This window comes from Ascaphus truei, chromosome 4 (genome assembly GCF_040206685.1).
Source record: "Ascaphus truei isolate aAscTru1 chromosome 4, aAscTru1.hap1, whole genome shotgun sequence".
Lineage (NCBI taxonomy): Eukaryota > Metazoa > Chordata > Amphibia > Anura > Ascaphidae > Ascaphus > Ascaphus truei.
This window is the reverse complement of record NC_134486.1, coordinates 111,302,688-111,325,574: the sequence shown is the minus strand read 5'-3', so window position 1 is coordinate 111,325,574 and position 22,887 is coordinate 111,302,688. Positions and strand designations below refer to the sequence as shown.

The 22,887-nt window shown below is 44.5% G+C and overlaps 1 protein-coding gene across 1 annotated transcript in view; it reads right to left on the bottom strand.

Annotated features, from left to right (window-relative positions):
• Positions 1 to 22,887, bottom strand: part of ARHGEF33 (Rho guanine nucleotide exchange factor 33) — a 162,519-nt gene that overhangs the window by 3,540 nt on the left and 136,092 nt on the right. The window contains exons 11-14 of the mRNA XM_075594957.1: positions 12,525 to 12,608; positions 10,007 to 10,155; positions 5,760 to 5,927; positions 943 to 1,702 (exon numbers count right to left, since the gene is read on the bottom strand). Of these exons, the coding sequence (XP_075451072.1) occupies positions 943 to 1,702; positions 5,760 to 5,927; positions 10,007 to 10,155; positions 12,525 to 12,608 (1,161 nt within the window). The remainder of the gene's footprint in view (positions 1 to 942; positions 1,703 to 5,759; positions 5,928 to 10,006; positions 10,156 to 12,524; positions 12,609 to 22,887) is intronic.

The following is a 22,887-nucleotide window of genomic DNA, read 5'->3' as shown; positions in this document are numbered from 1 at the left end:
CTGTGCAGCCTTTTTCAAGGCATAGGTCGAACTTAATGAACGTAAGTCTTTTTTCGACCTCATCTACTATGTAACTATGTAACGGAAGTGGCGTCTTATAAATAAATAAATGAAACCATTGAAATGTTTGTACCAGATTCTAATATCCTTTGTCCCCTGTTCAAGTGGGAGATATAAGTTATGTTACATAACCTATGTCTGATACAGCATAATGCCCGAAACTTTAGAGCAGGAGTTGAAATTGGAATCGTTCTCCACAATATTCCACGAAGACACAGTGACATGGCGAGTGCAAGATCTAAACAGGCAAGGCCCGACAAAAACGTAACCAAGCCCACCATGCTACCTGTACTCCCCCCTCCCCCCCCTATTCTCCACCACCAGACACTAAAGGGTGCAATGCTTGGGAGTCCGCAAACACCACAACGGATTTTGGGGTGCAACTAACTTGGTTATTTCTGCTCCATCAAATCATTTGCGAGGCTGGAGAAAGAGAAAATATTGTGCCTCACTGGCTTGGCAAGGAATCTAACCTCTGGCACGTCCTGACCAGGTCCCTGGAAAGACACCAACTGTAGTGGAAAAGTTACATAGTTGCATAGTAGATAAGGTTGAAAAAAGACATACGTCCCTCAAGTTCAACCTATGCTAAAGTCGTAGAGGTTACGTATTTGGAGTCCAGCTGTAACATTGTTGACTTCCAACTGACCTTGTTATGTAACACAGCTGCACTACAAAAAAAAAAATTAACCCCTTGCCAGGAAGGATGTTAATGAAGTTACTTGTTGCATCGCCACTACTGCGTTTCCAACTCCTCACACTGCTGGTAACATTTGAAAAGACATACAAACATTTTGATCACACATTTTATTTATTTAAAAAAATAATAATTTTGTCAATATATATATATATCAATATGAATAAGCGCAGCGCCTTGCTTACCTCCATCAATGATCTGCTTTCTGCATGAGGCCTCTGAGGAGCATAAAAGTGTCTTTGAGAGCTGCGAGATGAGGCTGACAGACCGTGGGACTGAGTGCCTCCATCCTGCCTGAACTGCATCCTGCTGGCATTGGTGCTTCTGGTGCTATAAAGCCTGGTAGACACTGTCTCTTGGTTCCGAGGGAACTCCTTCAGAGACCTGCTCAGCGGCTTATTTTTTGCATGAACACCTTCATGCCTGTAGCTGCTGTTGCTCACAGGGGAAGAGCAATTCCTGGTCAGGGGCTGCAGAGAACGGTCCGTCCTGTTCGACTCCAGCGTAAAGTTGATAGGCCTCAAAAAGCAAATATCCAGGCTGGACTCTGAGGAGCCTGGAGAACAAGACTCAAACAAAGCCTGGCTTGGAAATGTTTCCTCTTCATAAGGAGCGGTCACTCCTATTATTTCACTACCATATTCAAATTCCTCATAGCTAGGTGTAAAGTTCCCATCAGCTAGAAGATTGGATGGGGTTCTCATAGATCTCTCCATGTCTAGCATTGCGTCCACAGAAGCGCTTTCAAACTCCATCTCTGGGATCGATTGCAAAGGAGCCAATAGAGAGCTCAGTTCTTGATCCGTTCCAGGGAAGGGAACAGGAGCCAAGCTGTTCTCTGGCCTGTCGTGTTTCTTTCCATCAACCTCCCAGTCGGAGGATTTTAACGACTGTACATTTTCCACAGGAGTCTGTCGGCTCTTTGTCATATGAGGCACCAGATGTCTTCAAAATAAAATACAGGGTAGATTTGGGTCACTGATGATGTTTTTTCTTTACCTTTAGATGTGAACGTCCAAATGACTCAATACAAAACAGAAGGGGGAAAAAAATAATAAGTTTATTTCCGTATAGAGAAGGGGCTGTATTGTAAATATGTAGAAAATCACAATCTTATAGATGTGCCTGGACTGATCAGTGTAATTTTATGGGTATACTTAGAAATTAGGAAAAGATTTCAGACTCGTATTATAAAAATCCAATGACAGCTTTTTTGATCTCATGAACTTTAACTTTACACAAAAAAACCTGAAGTTTAAAGCAAGTTCCTGCCGTGGAATCTTGTTTATACATATTCAAATCAGTCCATTCAAGTGCTCAAGGATAATAATAAAAAGAAACAGAAAAAAAAGAATGAAAAGATTATTACAATATTCTGTAGCATATTCTGTGTAACACCAGGGGAATAACTATCAGTCTTAAAGAGACAATCCAAGCGGCACTTTAAAAATTTGTATATATATATAGCCTTTGATTACCTTTATTGAAAACGAATTAATTAACTAATCTGCCAATCGATCAGAAATGATTCTGCTTCCCAGGTTTCACTAAATAGCTGCCTTTCCGTTTCAATCACTCCTTCAGTCAGTTCAACTCAGCAGCTACAATATATCCTTATATTACTAAGGTAACATTATCTATTGTTACAGTTTGCAGCTCAAACTGCTGGGAGTATTGGCAACAAATTATCACAAACAGGAAAGTGTTACAAAGATCTTAAACTGCTAGAACGGCTGCTCAGTATATTAAAACTCATTAAAAATGGCATTAAGAGTTGTATTTAAAAAATGGTAATATTATCTAACACTACAGGACTGATTTTTTTTTTTATATCAAAAAACAAATTTTTTGCCCTTGGTATTTTCAACACAAAGTGGCTCTATGGGAACAAATGTATTCGAACAATATACTTTCATGCACTATTTCTGTTTCTTACGTCTTCACATATGGTAACTTATCCGAGTACATCGTATCAAATCCACATTGTGAGAACCAGTGTAGAAAGGATAAGAAGATAAACGTAATACTATCAACCTCAGATTTAAATGTGCAATCCCACCTTGAACCCTACCCCTCTTTTTTGTATACAGATAAGAAGCAGGGGGTCCATGGAGCTGAACCGCATTCATTTCAGCTCTGAGGACCCCCTGCTTTACGAGATACCCCGTGGAGAAAAGTGCCACCAGCACTTCATGGAGGTTTAAAATGGCTTCCTATTGGCCCACGGGACACGGGAGATTTGAACCTCCATTTTGTTTTCCCTGGAGTGGACTGCACTAGTGGAACTTTACCCGGTAAGTATCTCGGGAAGCATGGGGTCCCCGCGGCTGAAATTCCTGAGGTTCAGCTCCAGAGACCCCCTGCTTACTATCTATGCAAAAACAATGGTTAATAAAAAATTAAAAAATAAACGGACTAGGCGGAACCGCTCCTTTATATATTGCATCGTTACTAGAATGACCTTTTGAGTGGTTAATATGACTAGTTTATGCTCCAGGTGGTCCACAGAATGTACATTACTATAATTTTGTATCATCCTTTTTTCTCCTTTCTATTTCCCTGTTGGTTTTCCATGAGCACCTGAATGACCGGACTCTGAACCTGTATGAAGAGGATCTTTGGGAGATCTAATTATTTGGCCTGCCGTATATATCGAAGCACAGATGAAGAATAGCAGCACCGTCTGTTGTATTTTTAAGTGATTTATTTCACCTCGCTTTAAAATACAACAGACACTTTCACATGGCACTTCATTTTCATATTTTTATTATATACAACAATCTAATTATATCTAATATATATTATTTATTCTATCTAATAATCTATACACACATTCCCTATTACACCCAAACCTGCTATCACAGGTCATAAAACGATAGCATTTTGCATTATTCATTTTTCCCTTCAGTCCCTTTAGCACCTTTTATTGTTTATTTTTTTATTTTTTGATTTATGCATGAATCCTTTTTCCCTTTAGAAAATTCCTAAAGATCAAGGACTTATTGATATTTTTCTCTTTGTTTGGCTTTTGCGGATTCTATGGTCGTTTCTGGCAGCCAATTAAATCCATCTCGTGCACCCTGTTTTGAGGGATTGCTTATAGGAAGAGTCAGGGAGGACTTACCTGATGCACACACAGTTCTATAGGAGACAGCATCATGCATCAACTCCTTTGACTAAGGATCTGTGTCAAGGGTAACGCACGTATCTGCATTTGTTGAGTCAGAATGATCATCTGTTCAATTGACTATTTTTTTTATGGAATGAAAGTACTGGCATTCAGTGTGATATATTCATTTTAGTAATTGTCCTGTGTGTTAATTAGGTTAATTAGGTTAATTAGGTTAATTGGGAGAAGGAGCGGCTCAGTGAGTAAAGACACTGACTGGCACTGAGTTTGGAGCCTGGTTCAATTCCCAGTGTCGGCTCCTTGTGACCTTGGGCAAGTCACCTTTACCTCCATGGGGCAGGGACTTGTGCCTGCAAAATGTACGTAAAACTAGCAGCGCTATACAAGAACATGCTATTATTATTATTGCCATTTAATCATGATATGCTAGTTTATAGATTCGGACTCTTGTAGGACCAAACAGTAATGTCATAGATCATTGATAGTAATTTGTTTAACAGATTTATTTTGAAAGGCTTTAAACACCTCAACGTCATTCATTCAATGTGGTCCTACATCCGACTGCACCATTAAAATGCTATGTAGTTATAATGCTTGCAGTGTTTGTATAATAGTTGTATGGCTAATGACTGTTCAAGGTTATTCTGAATACGAAACCTAATGTATTTTATAAAATCTTTGAAAAAAAAACCTCAAATACATTATCATATATAAGATTGGTGATGAACATTTGGCACACAAAACAAAAGTGAGGTTTTGTAGAGTGTGATACAGACGTGTCTTGGATGGCTGGCCCTGCAATGAACAATAAAGCGCAAACCCATATACCAATAAGTGAATCACGTGCTAGTGATAAATGAAATTTGCTTTGGACAAAATGTCCCATAAATTGTGAAATTAATTATAGAAAAAAAGTGTTCATACACCAGATGCTGCCAGACACCTGCGGTGTTCCAAGCACAATGAGACAAAGATGGATAGGTATTCGTGCTCTATCTATTGAGATCTATCTATCAAGAGCCAGGTTGGAGCGCGCCTCAAGTCGCTCACTGTTTATAAACAGTGGGGGAAGTGTGAGTGTTTCCTTTCCCCCCTGTGTTGTGTGTGACCTATAGTAAAACGTTATTAGACCATTTGCGTTTCTACATGTGTCTCTCTGCGTGAGGTTTTGCTACATACAAGAATACGTGATTCAACACTATGCTGCCATGGAGGAAACTGCTGCAGATCAGGGATAAGTTTGGTCTTCATTATTAATTGCACAGTTGTGTTGTCACTATTTATAACTCACTTATTCCCCTAGAGTGTGCCACAGATACCTGTCCATTGCAGCTGGATTGCGGGCTGCCTAACTGCAGACTGAGTGCAGTATTTCCCAGAGGCTCTTTTCAATATGCTGTGGAACAGTCTGCCCCGCACTGCAGGATTTTAGTCCCAGGTGATTTCAGAGCATATGGAGTAAGAGCCAGGAAACAAAACAGTCCACTTGTGTCTGTTATGTGCAAACTATTCACTTTAGGCCACAGAAAGTACAGTATATTCCAAATGTACAAATATATCAAACGTTTTACGTACTGCTGCACTAATGAAGCCAACAATATACAACAGGAGTGGCCAACTCCAGCCTTCTAGGGTCACCAACAGGTAAGGTTTTAAGGATATCCCTGCTTCAGCACAGGTGGCTCACGCAATGACTGAGCCACTGATTGAACCACCTGTGCTGATGCAGGGATATCCTTAAAACCTGACTTGTTGTTGGCCCTTGAGGACTGGAGTTGGCCACTCATGGTATATAACATATCTATACATATTCTCCCAGCATGCTCATGGGCTTCCAGCTCTGTTTAGCTGTCATGTGACATAGACACTTACGTGACTGATAAGCTGGAGCTTGGTGCTGTTGGGTAAGGTTGTAGTTTCTCATCAGACTGAATGGCAGTTTCCTTGGCAGTAGCAGCAGTACTGATGCTGGGAGGAACTTCTTGGGCAGTTCCAGAACACTGAGACGCAAGCCCTTTGTAAAGCTTTACCAAGGACGACCTGGCAAAAGGATGGGACAATCAACCAGACTGAAGGCATCCGGCATACATTTCATAAAGCTTTGGATGAGTGTACACTATGCATGATACCGTGGATCTGATTGTTCACCAAAAAGTGTCACTCAGTTACTCACCAAAAGCAAAACCTCTTGTGAGTCATTAAGCCTATTCCCTCATGAGAAAGGAGGATAAGGCCACCCCCAGGATTCTGCATGTGTATAAAGATTATACCACTAAAAGAGGGAACACAATTAATTTAAGGTAGAATGTGTCTTAGTGTCTGTAAAAACAAACCCTAAGAAAGATGCTAGCATATTATAATCAAATTATATGAAGTGCAGGAGATCTTACAAAAGATATGTTGGTCTATGTTTTCCAAATAAAGGGAAAAAATAAAATATAATTCAGCCCTCATTTCTACATTACAGTGGGTGTAAATGATTGTGAATTTATTATTTAACTGAAAGAGAAGCTTTATGTTTTGGAAAGTATCTTTATTATAAGATCAGTATGGTTATCTTCATGTTGGCATGTTGATAGCCATATGAGGATTTTGTAGAGAGAGGAGATGACTAGTCTTGTGGGTTCTTGGCTTTTTAAGCATAGAATGTGATAAACACAGTCTATAGAAATAGAAGTTATGTTAGACACTTAGGGGGTTATTCATTAATCTGTACTGCACTATCACCATGTCATTAATAGCCCCATGTGCATTACATGGTAAAATGACCAAACCCTCACAGATTGAGTAACAAATAAATATTTTGCAAAATCCAATAGTGAGCAGTTTTAAGATGGCTAGCAACATTAAAAAAAAAAATATTACTCCAAATTGGAAAACTACGAAACAAATTCATAACAAAGGAATAGGATAAAAACAGGAAAGGCAATTTCTACAATTTTTTCCTTCTTGGTGCAGTTACTGTGAGACAGAACCTATAAAAGGCAAGTATTAAAGTATTATCCTACATCTACACCGTCGTGTGATCTGAAACACAGGGGTTGTAATTGTTACTCACTGCAGCCCATACCATGTTATGGTGACCCTATTTATATCAGATGGAAGAAATACTCACTAATATATATAAATAATAAATTGTTAGTCCAAATAAAAAAAGGTATCACCTAATACTGAAGTACTCATTTATTCTGCACTATCGGCAACTGGACTAACATGGCTATTTCCGTTTTATATATATATATATATATATATATATATATATATATATATACATACATACACAGTACAATATACAATGTACAATATATATATATATATATATATATATATATATATATATATATATATATATATATATACACAGTATATATCAGGGGCATAGCAATAGCCTGGGCTCTTGGGGGCCCTGCTTTCCTCCCCCCCCTCCCCCGTTGTCAGCGCCCCAACTCTCTCTTCACTTAGAGACAGACGGGGGGGGGGGGGAGATGGTCTGTGGTGGTGGCCCCCAGGTGTTAAACAGAGGATAAGTCGACATAGGAATGAGCAGTTGTTACAGAGGCAGAGCAGGACAGCCGTGGAGCAGTCGCTGCGTACCATCTCCCCCCATCTGTCTCTATTACCACCCACAGGTAGGCATGGAGGAGAAGGGGGGAGAGGTGATGAGGGGCGGGGGGAAAGCTGGTGATGATGATGAGGGGGAGAGCTGGTGATGGTGATGATGATGAAGGGGAGAGCTGATGATGTGAAGATGAGGGGGAAAGATGGTGATGATGATGAGGGGGAGAGATGGTGATGATGATGAGGGGGAGTGGTGATGATCATTAGGGGGAGAGGTGATGATGGTGATGGGGAGAGATGGTAACGGTGATGATAATGAAGGGGAGAGGTGGTGATGGGGATGTTGATGAGGGGGAGAACTAATGATGAGGAAAAGTGGTAGAGATGATGGGGAGCAGGGGGAGAGATGATGATGAGGAGGAGGGAAGAGATGATTCGGAGGGTGAGAGATGAGGGAGAGATGATGAGGAGAAGGGGGTGAGATGATGATGAGGAGGAGGGGGAGAGATGAGGAGGAGAAGGGGAGAGATGATGATGGGAAGGAGGAGGAGAGGGAAGGGTTGATGAGGAAGATGAGAGGGAGAGATGATGGGGAGCAGGGGGAGAGATGATGATGAGGAGGAGGGAAGAGATGATTCGGAGGGTGAGAGATGAGGGAGAGAGATGATGAGGAGAAGGGGGTGAGATGATGATGAGGAGGAGGGGGAGAGATGATGATGGGAAGGAGGGGGAGAAATGATGAGGAGGAGAGGGAAGGGTTGATGAGGAAGATGAGAGGGAGAGATGATGAGGAGGGGGAGAAATGATGAGGAGGAGGGGGAGGGATGATGAGGAGGAGGAGGGGGAGAAATGATGAGGAGGATGAGGGGGAGAGATGATGAGGAGGGGGAGAAATGATGATGAGGAGGGGGAGGGATGATGAGGGGGAGGGTTGATGAGGAAGATGAGAGGGAGAGATGATGAGGAGGGGGAGAAATGATGAGGAGGAGGGGGAGGGATGATGAGGAGGAGGGGGAGAGATGATGAGGAGGATGAGGGGGAGAGATGATGAGGAGGAGAGGTGATGATAATGATGGGGAGGGGGAGAGGATGATGAGGAGGAAGGATAGAGATAATAATGACGGATGATAATGAGGCAGGATGAGGAGGGATGATGAGAGAGAGGATCAGGAAGAGAATGGAGGCAGGGAGAGAAAAATTGCAGTCAGTATTAATATTAATGGGGCCCTGACAATTTTTTTGCCTGGGGGCCCGCGCATGTCTAGCTACGCCACTGACATTTATATATATATACCAGAAGAATGACCTAGGCGCACGGGGAGACAAAAGAGAGAGAAAAAAACATAGGGTAGCATGTCTTAGAAGTTTAACCACGTGGGCGTGGACTATACAGTGTTTAGTGGCACATTAGTGGATGGTAGTGTTAAGAGCTACACGTTTTTGTTGAACGTTTTTTAAACATTTTTTAAACTATTTTTGGTATACTATTGATCCCGGCATCAGCGACGCCCCACGTGGGAGTTCAGTGCTCACGCGAGAGCTCAGTGACGTCACCACGTCTGACGGAGTTACCGGAGGAGCATAGAGGACGGAGGAACCGGTTGCTGAATGCTGGAGAGCCGTGGCAGTGACACATGCCGTGTGTGGAAACAAAATACTAGGACTTTAAAGTCTCGCAAGTACCGTGAGTACTAGGAGTACTGAAAGTGCGGTGAGAAACCTGAATAGGACTCACCATAAGAGAACTGCACTAGGTCTTATTAGTACTGAGAGTATCACAGCTATTGAACAGTATTTCTACACAATACCATACACCAGGATAACAACTCAGGTGTATAGGAATACCTATATGTCATCAGTGGCTGCTATACGCCCAGCTGGGAATTGCTATATCATATGAGTGTGAGAGACTCTGAAATTCTCAATTGTTTTTAAAGAGCTCACAAAGTGTGAGTTTTTTTACTTATTGTGATTCATTTATTTATTTTATGATTAAAACTGTGTTACGCTATCCTGTGTGTCCTTTGCCTCTCCCTATATATACATCACCGCCCATGAGGAGGAGACTTGGCTGAAAAGAAGTGTCGTAGGATCCAAGGACACAGATCCAAAGACGTTCCTAATATACTGACAGAGTTCCAGATCCCAGGGGGGATAAAACGCCTGAATTAATTCAACACGCTGTGAGTGCATATCTTACCATTTATTGGTTAAACTTCTAAGACCTACTACCCTATGTTTTTTTCTCTCTCTTTTGTCTCCCCGTGCGCCTAGGTCATTCTTCTGGTATCTTTCCTTTACAAGCTTGTGGAGCTGTAGACCTAATTGGCAGCAGACAGAGACAGGGACAGGTAGATTGTAAGGGTGAAATACCCCCTACTATATCTATATGTGGTAATAATTGGTTAGATATCCCTGTGTGATTGCGCTGTATGTTTCTTTTTTCTAATATATATATATATATATATATATATATATATATATATATATATATGCCGTTGGATATTGCTGGCAGGCTTTTTAAATGTTGAGAGCTTATCATTTTCCTCCTCACGACGTACTTCTTTAATTTCTTCCTCTTCTGGATTAGCAGGTCCTCGTTGTACTGAAACAGGACGCTGTAGTGGGAGATGAAGACTCTGAGCCGCTGAACACAAACAAGCAGCAGGTAATAATCTGGGTGATCCTGTTCTGTGTATTTCAGGACGTTCTGCATAGAGAGAGGGAACAAACAGGTGCGCTGCAATAAAGTCACTGTGCGACCAGACACAGAGGCGTGCTGTGTATTATACGGTGGACAATACCATATCGGCATTAGAAAGGTGTTGAAGGAGTCATCCTGAATGTGTCAATCTCAATGTCAGTGTCTCAGACTACTTTACGTTGGGTTTGGCTGCTTTAGCATTGTGTGTATCCTCTTATTCATTGTGAACTTGCTATGTGCAGCAATACGGCTGCGATTAGACCAGATGCCGTTGGCCGCAGCGCAATCTGGTGACGTCATCCTCACGCTGCCGCCGAGCGGCATCTTGATCAGGCCGAGGAGACAGGAGAGGAGAGAAGCAGAGGAGACAGGGAGTCGTGCCGGAGGCGTGGCCATGAGCGGTGCGCCCTCATTGGCTGAACCACTCACACAACGCTGCCGGCATTCTTTGGTATAATCACGGCCTAAGGGGAGTTAGGGATAAGTTAAACCCATATTATATGTAACAGGGTATGTCTCTTTCTGCCTGGCATTCCCCCTATTATGCAAGTCCCTGTTATCTGCAGGCTTTAACAGGTTAATTGTGTGGGCTTGTGACCCCCCTTGTGCTCCTCTCTGATGGACAGGAGTAAGGTGGTGACTCATGGCCTGTGTAAGTCTATCAGGGATAGGTATAGACCAGGAGCCCACCCCTTCTGTTCCTGATGAGAGGCAGAGCCAAAACTTGTTCCTGGTTCTGAAAACGGAAGCAAAGAGCTGTGAGTCTCTCCCATGGTGGGATGAGCGTGCTCAACCTCAGTCCCTGGGACTGAGGAAACATCTGACTCAGGAAGATGTCCCCATACTATCAGGGTCAAGCACCATCCAGAGCACCGCTGTAAAGATCTGATGCAGTGACTGCTAAATAGAGCCCCTTTGTTAATTATACACCAGCCTGGTTTGAGTCAGTGCATGTGCTGTATGGAAGATGTGCTTCAGAGAGGACTGTCTCTGGTACTACCAGAGCCACCTGAAGCTGGAGGCGCTGAATAACAAAGGAAAGAACTACAGATGACATCAAAAGCCTGTCCTGATCTCCACGTCATTGAAGATCAGATCAGCTCTCCTGAACCTAACACCTACAGTATGCCTCAGCACCACACGGTAGCAACAGAGTAAATCTCCTACAGGGTGGGGGAAACAGTGCTACACATATATATGCACTGTTTCAAGTTCTGCTTCAGGACTTGCCATGTTGCTGTCCCTCTATGTCTGCATCAAACAATCTACCAGGTCTGACGTGGTGTAAACCTCTCAGTGGCTGACAGATCTGAGTCCAATGCAAGTCATTTGATCAATAAGAAAAACATGTGTGTGCTGCGCATCAAGGTGCACTTTAACGATTGGTATATGGCCCCTAAATTCTTTCATATCTGTATAATTCAATATTTGATTTTTGTATGGTCTGCAGTTAAATATGGGTTATTATACAGTATCAGTATATATACAATGAATTAATCCAGTTATTACAAGACGTAAATCGATGCATTCAGACATGGGCACAATGCTTTAAGTTTAGCCATTCCACAGCCAGAGAGGCTAGCTGAGGGCTACAGGAAGTATTGTACAGTGTCAGCTCACGGGGAAGCACTTTAAGAGGTGCAATACCTACCAAAGAAATTATAGAGTAAAACCTCAGGAATGTTTATTTATTTATGTCAGTTTAGAAGTCACTTCCTGTGCATTCATTGAAAACCAATGTTTCATATTGACGAAAGGGTGGTCATCTTGTGCTATCCCAAAACAATCTAAGAGTTACAATCCTAGATCTTTACAACGTAGCATGATAAAGAGAGAGGTTCTAGTTACTATAAGGAGATTTAAAAAAATAATAAAGCGTTTCAAATATGAGAAATGCAGATTTTACTGGTGCGCCGACGAGTATTCTAAAACTTGCCTTGGAAAATCAGGGGCAATCACCAACAAGATCCAGGTACATGCTGGGTACATGCTGCAAACATTTTAGTGACATTTCTGCAGAGACTAATGGCCCATCGAATTAACACAGCAGGGGTCCCTGGCAGTCCCATTCAGTTTGAATGGGACTGCCAGGGACCCCAGCTTGAATGGGACTGCCAGGGACCCCAGCTGTTAATCCGATGGGCCATTAGTCTTTCTGCAGAAATGTCAGGGAAATGTTGCAGCATGTACCCAGCATGTACCCAGCATGTACCTGGGTCTTGTTGGTGATTGCCCCAGATTTGTTTTAGAATACTCGTTGGCACTACAGTACTTTGAGTTTCAGAATGAATTCGACATTTTTAGTATTTTTATCACACATCTTGCCGTAAAGAACCTTCCTATAGAAACCAAAGCTCATATCAATTTTACCTTACCTGTAAAAGAATGAGATATTCTGGAATACGTTGGACTACATGAAAAAGCAGTATGTAGAGATCCGACTTAATGTCTTCTTCAGCCTAAATATATGGAAATAAATGGAAAATCAATGCAATCTGATAAGGATTGAAAAAAATACCACTTCTACTTTACAATACAGAGCAGCAATATTTTTGACAATTCAGACATGGTCGGCCCTAGGCTTATGCTGGGAGGGTGGCAGCGGCATGCTGTCTACAGTCGCAGCGTGACTTTCTTGTTGGTGATGCTGTCAATCACCATGAGAAGAGCGATCATTGACAGAACTGCCCAAAGTCCTACCAAACATGCTTTGTGTTAAAGAGGTGAGGGTATATAAAGGGTGTGTATAGTGCACGGCCCCTTTCCTGCCACCAGCAAGTGCCCATGCACTATAGCCTTTGCTTGCTACCTCCAGTTCTGAGGGTTCCAGAGACTACCCACCCTCTCCTGGGCACCCTCTCTAGCGTAACCCGTAATGCTAAATAACCTTTTCCCAAAGATATGGAATATTAATTTAATGCAACCAAATATGTGCGAGAGAGTGTTTCTGGCCTCAAGTTCACCAACATAACGGAGATAAGGATGGACATCTATACAAGAACATACTATTATAATTTTTTTTCAAATTGTTTTATTAGGCAGTTATACCGATAATATACGTCATACACATTGTACAGCCTAATACAAGGACATTTTTGTATTTTTGGGGGGGGGGGGAAATTGACAACCATAATTGTCGTACCGAAGAGGCCTTCAAAGTGAGAAGGGGAGAAAGGAAAGGACATGACAGGGGGGGGGGGGGGGGACAAAGAGGGGGGTGGGGCGAGGGTACCCTCCCTGGTAGCCATGCTTCTGGCTTTGTCAATTTTAGGTTTAGGATCAGGATGTCATGGTGTTCCTATTCTGGGTATACAATTTCCCTGCTTGGCTTATACGGGTAACCTTCATCTTATAAAAATTAACCAAGGCTCCCATATTCTGTAGAATATAGTTACATTTTGCTTAAGGAGAGCCGTTAATTTCTCCATGAGCATCACCTCGTTGATCCTCTTTTTTATAGTTCTTTTGGTGTGGGTGGTTAATTTCTTCCAGGAGGCCGCTATCTCACATCTTGCCGCTGTGAGAATGAAGGAGATTAATTTCCTAACTGGATGGTCAATTTCATTTATTGGCCTGGCCAGTAGGTAAATCAGTGGATCAATGGGTATCTCAAGGCCGATGACCTCTTTTATTAAATTTTGGACCTCAGTCCAATATTTCACAATTTCTGGACATGTCCACCAGAGGTGGGCCATGTCCCTACTTTATCCACAGCCTCTCCAGCAGAGATCAGATGCCAGAGGGTATATTTGATGTAATCTCACTGGAGTAAGATACCAGTGAAATAAAATTTAGTATATATTCTCCTTCGTTGTGGTACATATGGAAGTTCCTGAGGCTGCTTCCCAAATTTCTTCCCAATCCTCTCTGTCAATGCTTATGTTCAGATCTGCTGCCCATTTGAGCATATAGTCATGGTTTGGAGAGTCCGCTGATTTCACCAGTTCAGCATAAATTTCTGGAATTTGACCTTTTTGGTGAGTATTGACTTTACATAAGTGCTCAAACTTGGTGAGAGGGGGAAATTCTGGTTTTGGGGATGTTTTTTGGATGAAATGTCGGATTTGGAGATATTTAAATGTGTCCAATTCTGTCATTTTGGATTTAGCCCGTAAATCTTGGTAGCCCCCTTAAATCGAGCTTGGAGAAGATAGAGGCTCCTTGAAGACGATCGAAAAGTTCAGAGATTAAGGGAAGGGGGTACCGATTCTTTACCGTGATTTTGTTGAGTCCGCGAAAGTCGATACAAGGTCTTAGCGATCCATCCTTCTTCACGAAGAAGAAGCCTGCCCCAGCGGGGGAGGTAGAATTGCGGATGAATCCTTTCTCCAAGTTTTCTTGGTTGTAAGACGTCATAGCTTCGGTTTCTGGAACGGACAAAGGGTAAGATTTCGACTTCGGGAGGATGGTCCCTGGAATTAAATCGATAGGACAATCGTATGGACGATGGGGTGGCAGAACTTCAGCCTGTACTTTGTTGAACACATCCAGGAACTCATGATACACGGTCGGGAGAATCGAGAGATTGGAAGGAACGGAATCCAAACCGGCGAGCACAGCAACAGGAGGAGCCGTAGAGACTGACTCAGCGGAGGAAGGCCACTGGATAGGCAAGGAGCCGGTCCAATCAATGCGCGGATTGTGGAGTTGAAGCCAAGGCAATCCTAAAATAAGTTGAACGGTGGGAGAATGGAAGATATCAAAAACTATTACCTCTTTATGACCGTCGGCCAAGGTCAAAGTGAGAGGAATGGACTCCCAGATAATGAATGCTGGCTGGAGCGTGCGACCGTCGATGGCCTCGAGACCAATGGGTGCTTTTCTCTTGACCAGAGGAATTTGGTTCTCAGAGGCGAAGGTTTGATCCAGGAAGTTACCGCCAGATCCATAGTCAATGAAAGCCTTTACTTCCAGTAGGAGGTCAGGGCCCTCCAGGATAGCAGGAAGCATAAACTTCTTTGGGAGATCCTCAGGGAGTGAGGGGCAAGAAGAGATAGTAGTCAGTAGAAGCCCCTCTACCTTTACTGGGTGTTCCCATTTCCCGGCTTCAGGGAACAGTTCTTGAGACGATGTTCCGAAGAACCACAGTAGAAACAGAGTCCCTTCAGACGGCGTCGTATTCTCTCCGCGGCCCGAAGTTGTTGGCTACTGATTTGCATCGGCTCTGGGGCGTCCAATGCCAGGAGAGGCGAAGAGGGCGACCTGTGAGAGACAACAGGAGAAGAAAGAGAACGGGAACAGTGTCTCTCATGCCGTCGTTCCTGGGTGCGCTGGTCCATACGTACACTGAGAGTAATCAGTTCCTCCAGGGAGGAAGGCCGGGCATGGGTAGCAAGATCATCCTTCAAGGTGTCAGAGAGACTGTTCCATTATGCGGCGGCGAGTGCCTCATCATTCCATTGAGTCTCCGCGGCGAGAGTACGGTACTCGATCGCGTACTTGGCAGCAGATCTTCGAGCCTGTGAGATATGAAAGAGAGAGAATGCGGCCATCTCCCGTCGTGCGGGAGTGTCAAACACTTGCTGGAATTCACACCTAAATTTAGGGTAATCTTGGGTTAATTCAGTCTTATGTTCCCAGAGGGGAGAAGCCCAAGCGAGGGCGTCGCCGGTGAGCAAGGCGTAAATGTAAGCCACCTTAGAGCGGCCGGTAGGAAACTGAAAGGGAGACATTTCAAATTGCACCTCGCGTTGATTTAGGAATCCGCGGCAAGCGAGGGGGTCCCCATCATACCGGTTGGGTGGTGGAATACGGGGTCCAGCATTACTATAAGTCATAGCCACAGGGGGTGACGGAGCCACTGGAGTTTCCTGGATGGAGAGGTTAGCAAGTTGCTGGGAAACAGTGGTCAGCTGGTTGTTCACAAATTGTAAATGTTCCAAAGAAACACCTTGACCCACCTCAGGGGGGTCTGCATTTGTTGGGCTCTGCATAATGTAACGCCTGTATGCCCGCAGACCTGGCAGGTCCCCAGTACTGAGGTGGGAAGGGTTTTACCACGCACCCACAGCAGTGAGGGCGTGCCCGGAGTGTGGTAGTGCGTTGCCGGGCCTGTAGAAAGATGGTTAGAGTATACTTGCAACGCCTTGGGATATAGAGTTCGGATAGTGATGTCCGTGTGCCAGAGTCTAGGGCAATAGAGAGCAGGATAGTGATGTCCGTAAGCCAGAGTCCAGGGATAACAGAAGTCAGCAAAGTCGTGTCCGTAAGCAGGGTTCAAGGGCAGGAGAGAGCAGGGTAATCCACTACAAGCAGAGGTCAAGCCAGGGAGATCCAGAGGTAAGCAGGAGCAGGAACAGAAGCTGGAAAACACAGGAGAGCCAAGCATAGGACTGCACACACAGAGGTTACAAAGAACTATGCAGAGCAATGAGTTAGAGGACAGACAGGGGTTATAAAGGAGGGAACACCAATGGGAGAGAGAGGAGGAGCAGAAGGTGAAGTGAGAGGCAGCAGTGATAGGTGAGAAGGAGAGGAGGAGGAGGAGGAGGCAGGTGAGCCAGAGAGGGAGATAGCTTGAACAGACTGAGAGGAGGAGCCAGGGGTCTGGGAAGGCCTACAAGAGGAGCGTGTGCGCGCGCCCTCTGTAAGGTTAGAGTGCGAGCGCACAGGGTGTGTCAAGAGGTGCGCGGAGCGCCACGCCACGGGGGCACCTGCCGAGGGCGGGAGGAGAACCAGAGGAGAGTCTGCAGGAGGTAAGGGGACCGGAGCGGGAGCAGAGGGAGACCACGAGCGGGGAGTGCTGTAGAGGGGAACGGGAGACTGAGAAGACGCGCGTGCCCTGCTGGGAGAGCATCAGGGACTGCGGCAGAGGGACGGATGCGGGAGGAGGAAGGGCGAACAGAACGGGGAGGCAAGGAAGGGACATGAGAGGCAGGAGGGAGCGCAGTGCAGGGACACATGGAGGGGAAGGAATCTCCTGAACCGTCACAAGGAGGGGGAGGGGGGGGGAGAAAGAGGTGGGGAGAGAAGGGGAGGGAAGAGGGGGGAGGGATGAGGGGGGGAGAGAAGGGGAGGGAAGAGGGGGGAGGGATCAGGGGGGAGGGATGAGGGGGGGACGGGGATCAAGGCAACTTTATTACACCTTATATACATATCGTTAAAAGCATCCTTATGATTGTCTCAAGACAGAGACATTGCTCGATCTCCACTGTTTATTTTTCTGCAAGGGATTCCAATCGCTGTGGGGGCTGTAGGGATACATTTTCTACAGGCCTGTAGGGGGGCTGTGGGGGGGTTCGGGAGGAGGGGGGGTTCAAGAGGGGGGGGGATATGGGGATGGGATAGGGACGTAGGGAGAGGGTGAGACATGGACCGGGAAGGGGATCCGGGACAGGGAGGGCGGGCAGAGGGGGAGAGGGGGGGGGGATAGTCTTTGGCATTTAACTTTATATTAAAGGAGTTATTAATTAAAACGTAACCATATAAACAGTGTAACCCTAACTGGTCCCAACTATCTCCATACTACTAAACATGTTCTTAACTCTCCGTTACAGACCCTTCTGAAGCATTGATCTCGTCAGGAGTCCGGGGGGGCTCAGTGCTCGAGGAACGAGCAGCGTCCTTTGAGCGGTCGGAGACCCGCTTTTTTTTCAACATAACTGGCCAACCGGGCCTCCAGGCTCCCCGGTCGGCTGGAAATCCGTCCTTTCCAGCCAAGGGGTGAAGCGGCTTCCACCCCTCTGCCGAGGGAGGGCAAAGAAAAACTGGGGAAAGGAATGAAGCAAGGTCCCACGTAGGTCTCAGCTCCCTCCAGGTTTGGTGCTCATCGGCTTTCACCTCGGGCTTGCGTGCAGCTCCAGTGAAGTCGAGGTCAGGTGAGCGCTTCTGGAATCCCTTCTGTATGGGAGCCGCTCGACGAAGGAATAGGCGAGCAGCGCCCCGGATGGGGGTGGAACACCCTGGGTCATGGTCGGGTTCACTTTTCGAGGCTGAGATGACGGTAGGTAGTGTCCCCGGTCATCGATCGTATACGGTGAGTGTAGGGAGATGTTACTTAGTCTTCATCTGTTTCTGGCCCGCCAGTCTCTCCGAGGCTCTCACAGGGGAGTCTTCATTTTCTTAGCTCTGGGATCGTTGTGTGTCGTGGGACCAAGACGGCGGGGGAGTCAGAGCTCTCCAAGCATGAGCACGGGTTGTCCTTTAATTTTGCAAGCGCTCGCGGGGGACGGACGGGACGATGCAGGGGAAGCTGAGCGCGCTAGAGAGTGTAACAATTTTGTTTAGCTAAGCGCAGAGCGCCGGTGAGCGTGTGTGCACGCGCATATGCGCACGCGCATATGCGCACGCGCATCGTGTGAACGGGGACTTGCATATATATTTATATGCAAGTCACCTCGCCAAGCGCCGCCCGCTCAGCGAGCTCAGCGGCTAGCGGGACGCAGCCTAGAGTGTGTGACCTGGGCAGACTTTTCACAGGCCAGTCCCTCTTTATCTCCATAAGATGGCGCTCACTTCACCTGAATCTCTTGTATCTTTCAGTGAATACTCTGCTACTATTATCTCCTTGGTAATATCATCTTTTTGCCTCCTAATGTTGAGGTTATGAAATATGTCATGTGTGCATTTTCCGTGTGGAGGCTCCATCCACCTCACCGCACGCTCCTCTCCCCGGTCCCTCCTTCCCGTTGAGCCGCTCTCTTTCCCTCCTCGGAGCCCTCTATGGCCTCCAGTCCACCGTTGCCGCATCCTCTGCCTCCGGCATCGATCTCCCTCCACTCCGGCCGCTCACTCCATCTCTTCCAGGTAGAGTCCGCCACTCCGATCTCCCGCCTCCTGCGTCTGCCATGCAGATCTCTCGGTTCTTGTGGTCTCCGCGTCTGCCCCACTCCACCGCCGAAGTCCTGGTCCACGATCCAGTTCAGGTGAGAATAGACTTAATTGCTTGGCTTCAACCGCAACTATGTCTCGCAGACCTTCTTAATTGGCCACCACTTCCCTGTTGCCTCGTAGTGAGCTGCCTGCTTCTCTCCAGGATGGCTGTGGGGCACGATCCTCATCTTCTTGGTAGGTGATATTACTTTTTATTCCAATTTTTCCCAGGAATGAATCGCCTCCTCCCAGTGACCTCATAGTATAGGATTTTCCATTTTTGGTCACTAATAGACCAAATGGAAATATCCATCGATATTTTACCTCATTGTCTCTCAGGACCTGTGTAATAGGTTGCAGATTCCTGCGCCGTGCCTGGGTTAGCGGGGATAAATCCTGGAATACTTGTAGCCTTATGCCATTGAAAATAATTGGACACATATTCCTGGAAATTTGGGTCAAGGATTCCTTAGTTTTGGAGAAGTGAAACCGCATTATTATGCCCCTTGGCACGTTGGTAGCCTGCGGTTTAGCCCTCGGTGCTCTGTGGCACCTGTCCATCTGCAAATCTATCTCTGACTTCTCTGGCATGATGGATGGAAGCCATTACGTTATGAACTCATCACAATCAGTGACAGACTCAGGGACCCCTCTCACCCGTATATTATTCCTTCTTTCCCTATTCTCTAGGTCGTCTTGTTTATCCGCTAGATCAGCCATTTGATTTTTCAAGTATGTGGTGGACTTTTCTAATTCCTTTATTGTGGTATCCAGCTTTCTTTCTAGCTCATCAGTTCGTGTGCCTATGCTGGTGGTGTCACGTCTTAAGACCTGAATTGCCCACTGAAACAGGGTTTTCAAATTTGTAAATAGTTCCTTTAGATCAGCTCTCAGGTCGCTCTTTGTAACTAATTTGCTATCCGTGCCGACACTACTACCCCGCTCTGACTCCCGCTCAGAGTCGGAGCCATCTTGCGGGGCTGCCTCTGTCTGCCTCCTATGCCCAGACATTCCCGGCTTATGTCGGTAGTTTTTTACCTCCGATTTCTTCCTCAGAGACTTCATCGGCATCTTGATTTCTTCCGCCACCGTTGCCTGTGTGTTAATTCAATTTTATTGTGTTTGATTGTTTTTTTTATACTGAGTGATGCGCTGGGTCGGACGGGAGCTCAAAACTCTGCCTCCATACCCTTATCAGTCACGCATGCGCCTCCGATACGGTTTCTTAAGCCATAAGAAATCAGAAAGGCCTACCCGATCAGAGAATGTGTTTTCAGTATCGACCAAAAATCGATCGATCAAATTGTTTTGTTCCTAAGAGCAAATGGCACATAACTAGTTGCCCTAATTGAGCTAATAAAGAAGGAAGACTCCGGCCTTTGTCAAGTTTTAATGGAACAAAACATTTTTGCCTATCTTGGGATGTTTTCCATCCCCGACACATTTATTAATGGCGTAATGCACTCATTTTAAATTGTTATCAGGAACTAGGATGGGCAGGGTAAGAAAATAATAGAAAGTATTTGGGAGGATATGACCAAGTTCCACAGAATATTTTTGATCGGGGCGTCTAGGTCATTAATACAGGTGAGTCATTTCGGGTCCAAACCAAAATGTTCCAAGGTTTTAAACATCAATTCCCACTTTAGCCTGTAGAAGACTTTTTACACATCAACGGCCAAGACCGGTATTTTCTTCAGTTGGGGAAAATGGATAATATTTACTAATCCCCTCATATTATCATTAGCTTGTCTGCTTTTAATCGAACTGGCTGTCACAGTGGATTATTTGGGGCAAATTGGGACGTAGTCTATTTGCCAAAACCTTCACATACCTTCTAATATTAGGGTTTAGCAATGAGATGGGTTAATAGTTGCCACATTTTAACCGGTTCTGTCCTTTTTTTTTAGGAACCACAACTATATAAGCCTGAGACATTCACAGAGAGGGCAGGGAAGCCTGAGAGAAAGCCATTACATCACTTCTTAAAATATCACATTTCCCATTCTTCAATGACTTAATAGCATGGGGAAGTTCCTCTGTTGTAATAGGAGCTTCTAAACATCCCCTAACATTTTGTGAAGGTTACAAGTATTCGAGGAGGAGGAGATATCGCAGTTCCATTGAGCTGAGCCCTTCAATCCCTGGGGTAGAAGATAAGGTTTTTATAAAATAGTTTAAACTCATCACTTACCTTCAGTGGATCATAAAGCATGGCACCCCGCTTGCCCTCTAATGAAAAAACTTGTATACAATTGTTTTTGGTCTAGATTATTGGCCAACATTCTCTCAGGCCTGTTCCCCCGCCGTGTCCAGCTCATGGCCCACTCACTTGTATCCACCTTAACTAAATTAATCTCATTTCTAATTTCTGAGATCCTAGCCAGCAGGAAATCAGAAGGATTAGTTTGGCGAGCAGCTAAAGCCGTGCTGAGTTCACAAGAAAGTTTGCCAATTTATATCCTATGTTGTGTCGTCTTCTAGGCGGCAATGTGGATGAATTGGATGATGGCTGGGATTTATATACAAGATTCAGGTCCAGCAACTTGGCATGTCCCAACCGAGGTCTTAAACAATCAAAAGTAACAAACTGATGCTAAGGCAGAAAAAAAAACCTCAGGTCAGGTAGCAGAATATCATTCACAAATGTAATAAAGCACACCGAAAACTTAAAGGGATCAAAAGGTGGCAAAAAAATGTCATTTAATGACTACAAAAAGGAATGCTGCTATGATTTTTTTCTAGCCATTAAATGACATTTGTTGCTACCTTTTGATCACTTTTTGGCAGGCATTTGTTCATTTATGAGCCTCCTACATAATGTTAAACTTCCTGTTTCTGGGCCACGTTTAACAAAAAGCATGTTTGAATTTCTTTACCCACCTTATTGCTTACATTTCCGAGGCTAACGATAGGGATTTATCCAGCCTCCAGGTCAAAAGAGGGCTAAAATATCCCTGTTTCGCCATTTTGAGAACTTCAGCACTTTGGGCAGACCACGCGGTGAGATATATTTTAACGCACTCAATAAAGGGAATATCCTGAAATCAGTTCAATTGTAATACATTCTAGAGTAGTTCTTATGTACTTTAGAATAGCATGTGTGTTCCCAGTCTAGAAGATGCTTTGCACTCCAGCTATCAGTTAAACCATATTCTTTGTCAGATTATGAAGTGTCTGAGATAATGAGTCCTGAACACCAGGCCCAGATCTATCCATAAATTGCTGATTACTTTTCTTAGGCGCACCCATCTGGCTATATACAGTACACGCATTAGGCTGAGCAAGGGGCCTCTTTCTGTTTATAGAGAATACCAGATCTATCCATCTTTGCATTTAAGGCCACGTTAAAGTCACCGTAGATGAAGAAAGCCCCTTGTCTGAACTCATCAATAATCTCAATGAGCTTCAAAGAAACATATTGGTTCTTATCAGCAGCATATACGTTTATCAGACCCAGTTTTTCAGCTTCGCATATCTATCAATGTTGTCAGCTTTGACAGAAATTACATTTAAGTTAAGGTTTTAGAGGAAGCAACTTCACATATTTTAGTATGTGCTGAGACCTTAAAACAGCAATAATACTTTCCCGCTTTGTTTTATTTTTCCTTATTTGTATATGTAAAGCATGTGACAATGTATAATTCTACATTCTTACCTAAATTGGCAATCATTTAGTGCTCCTGTTATAAATCTGTCAAAATCCTGACATAATGGCCGCCTTTCAGTTTCAATCAATCCTTCAATCTGTGTAACTCAGCAGCTACAATGTATCCTTATATTATTAAGGTAACATTATCTATTTTGACAGTTTATAGCTCAAACTGCTGGGAACATTGGCAACAAATGATCACAAACAGGAAAGTGTTGCATAGTTCTTGCACTGCAGGGGAGGCGTGCTAAAATCTTCTGTAGCAATCATAGCAT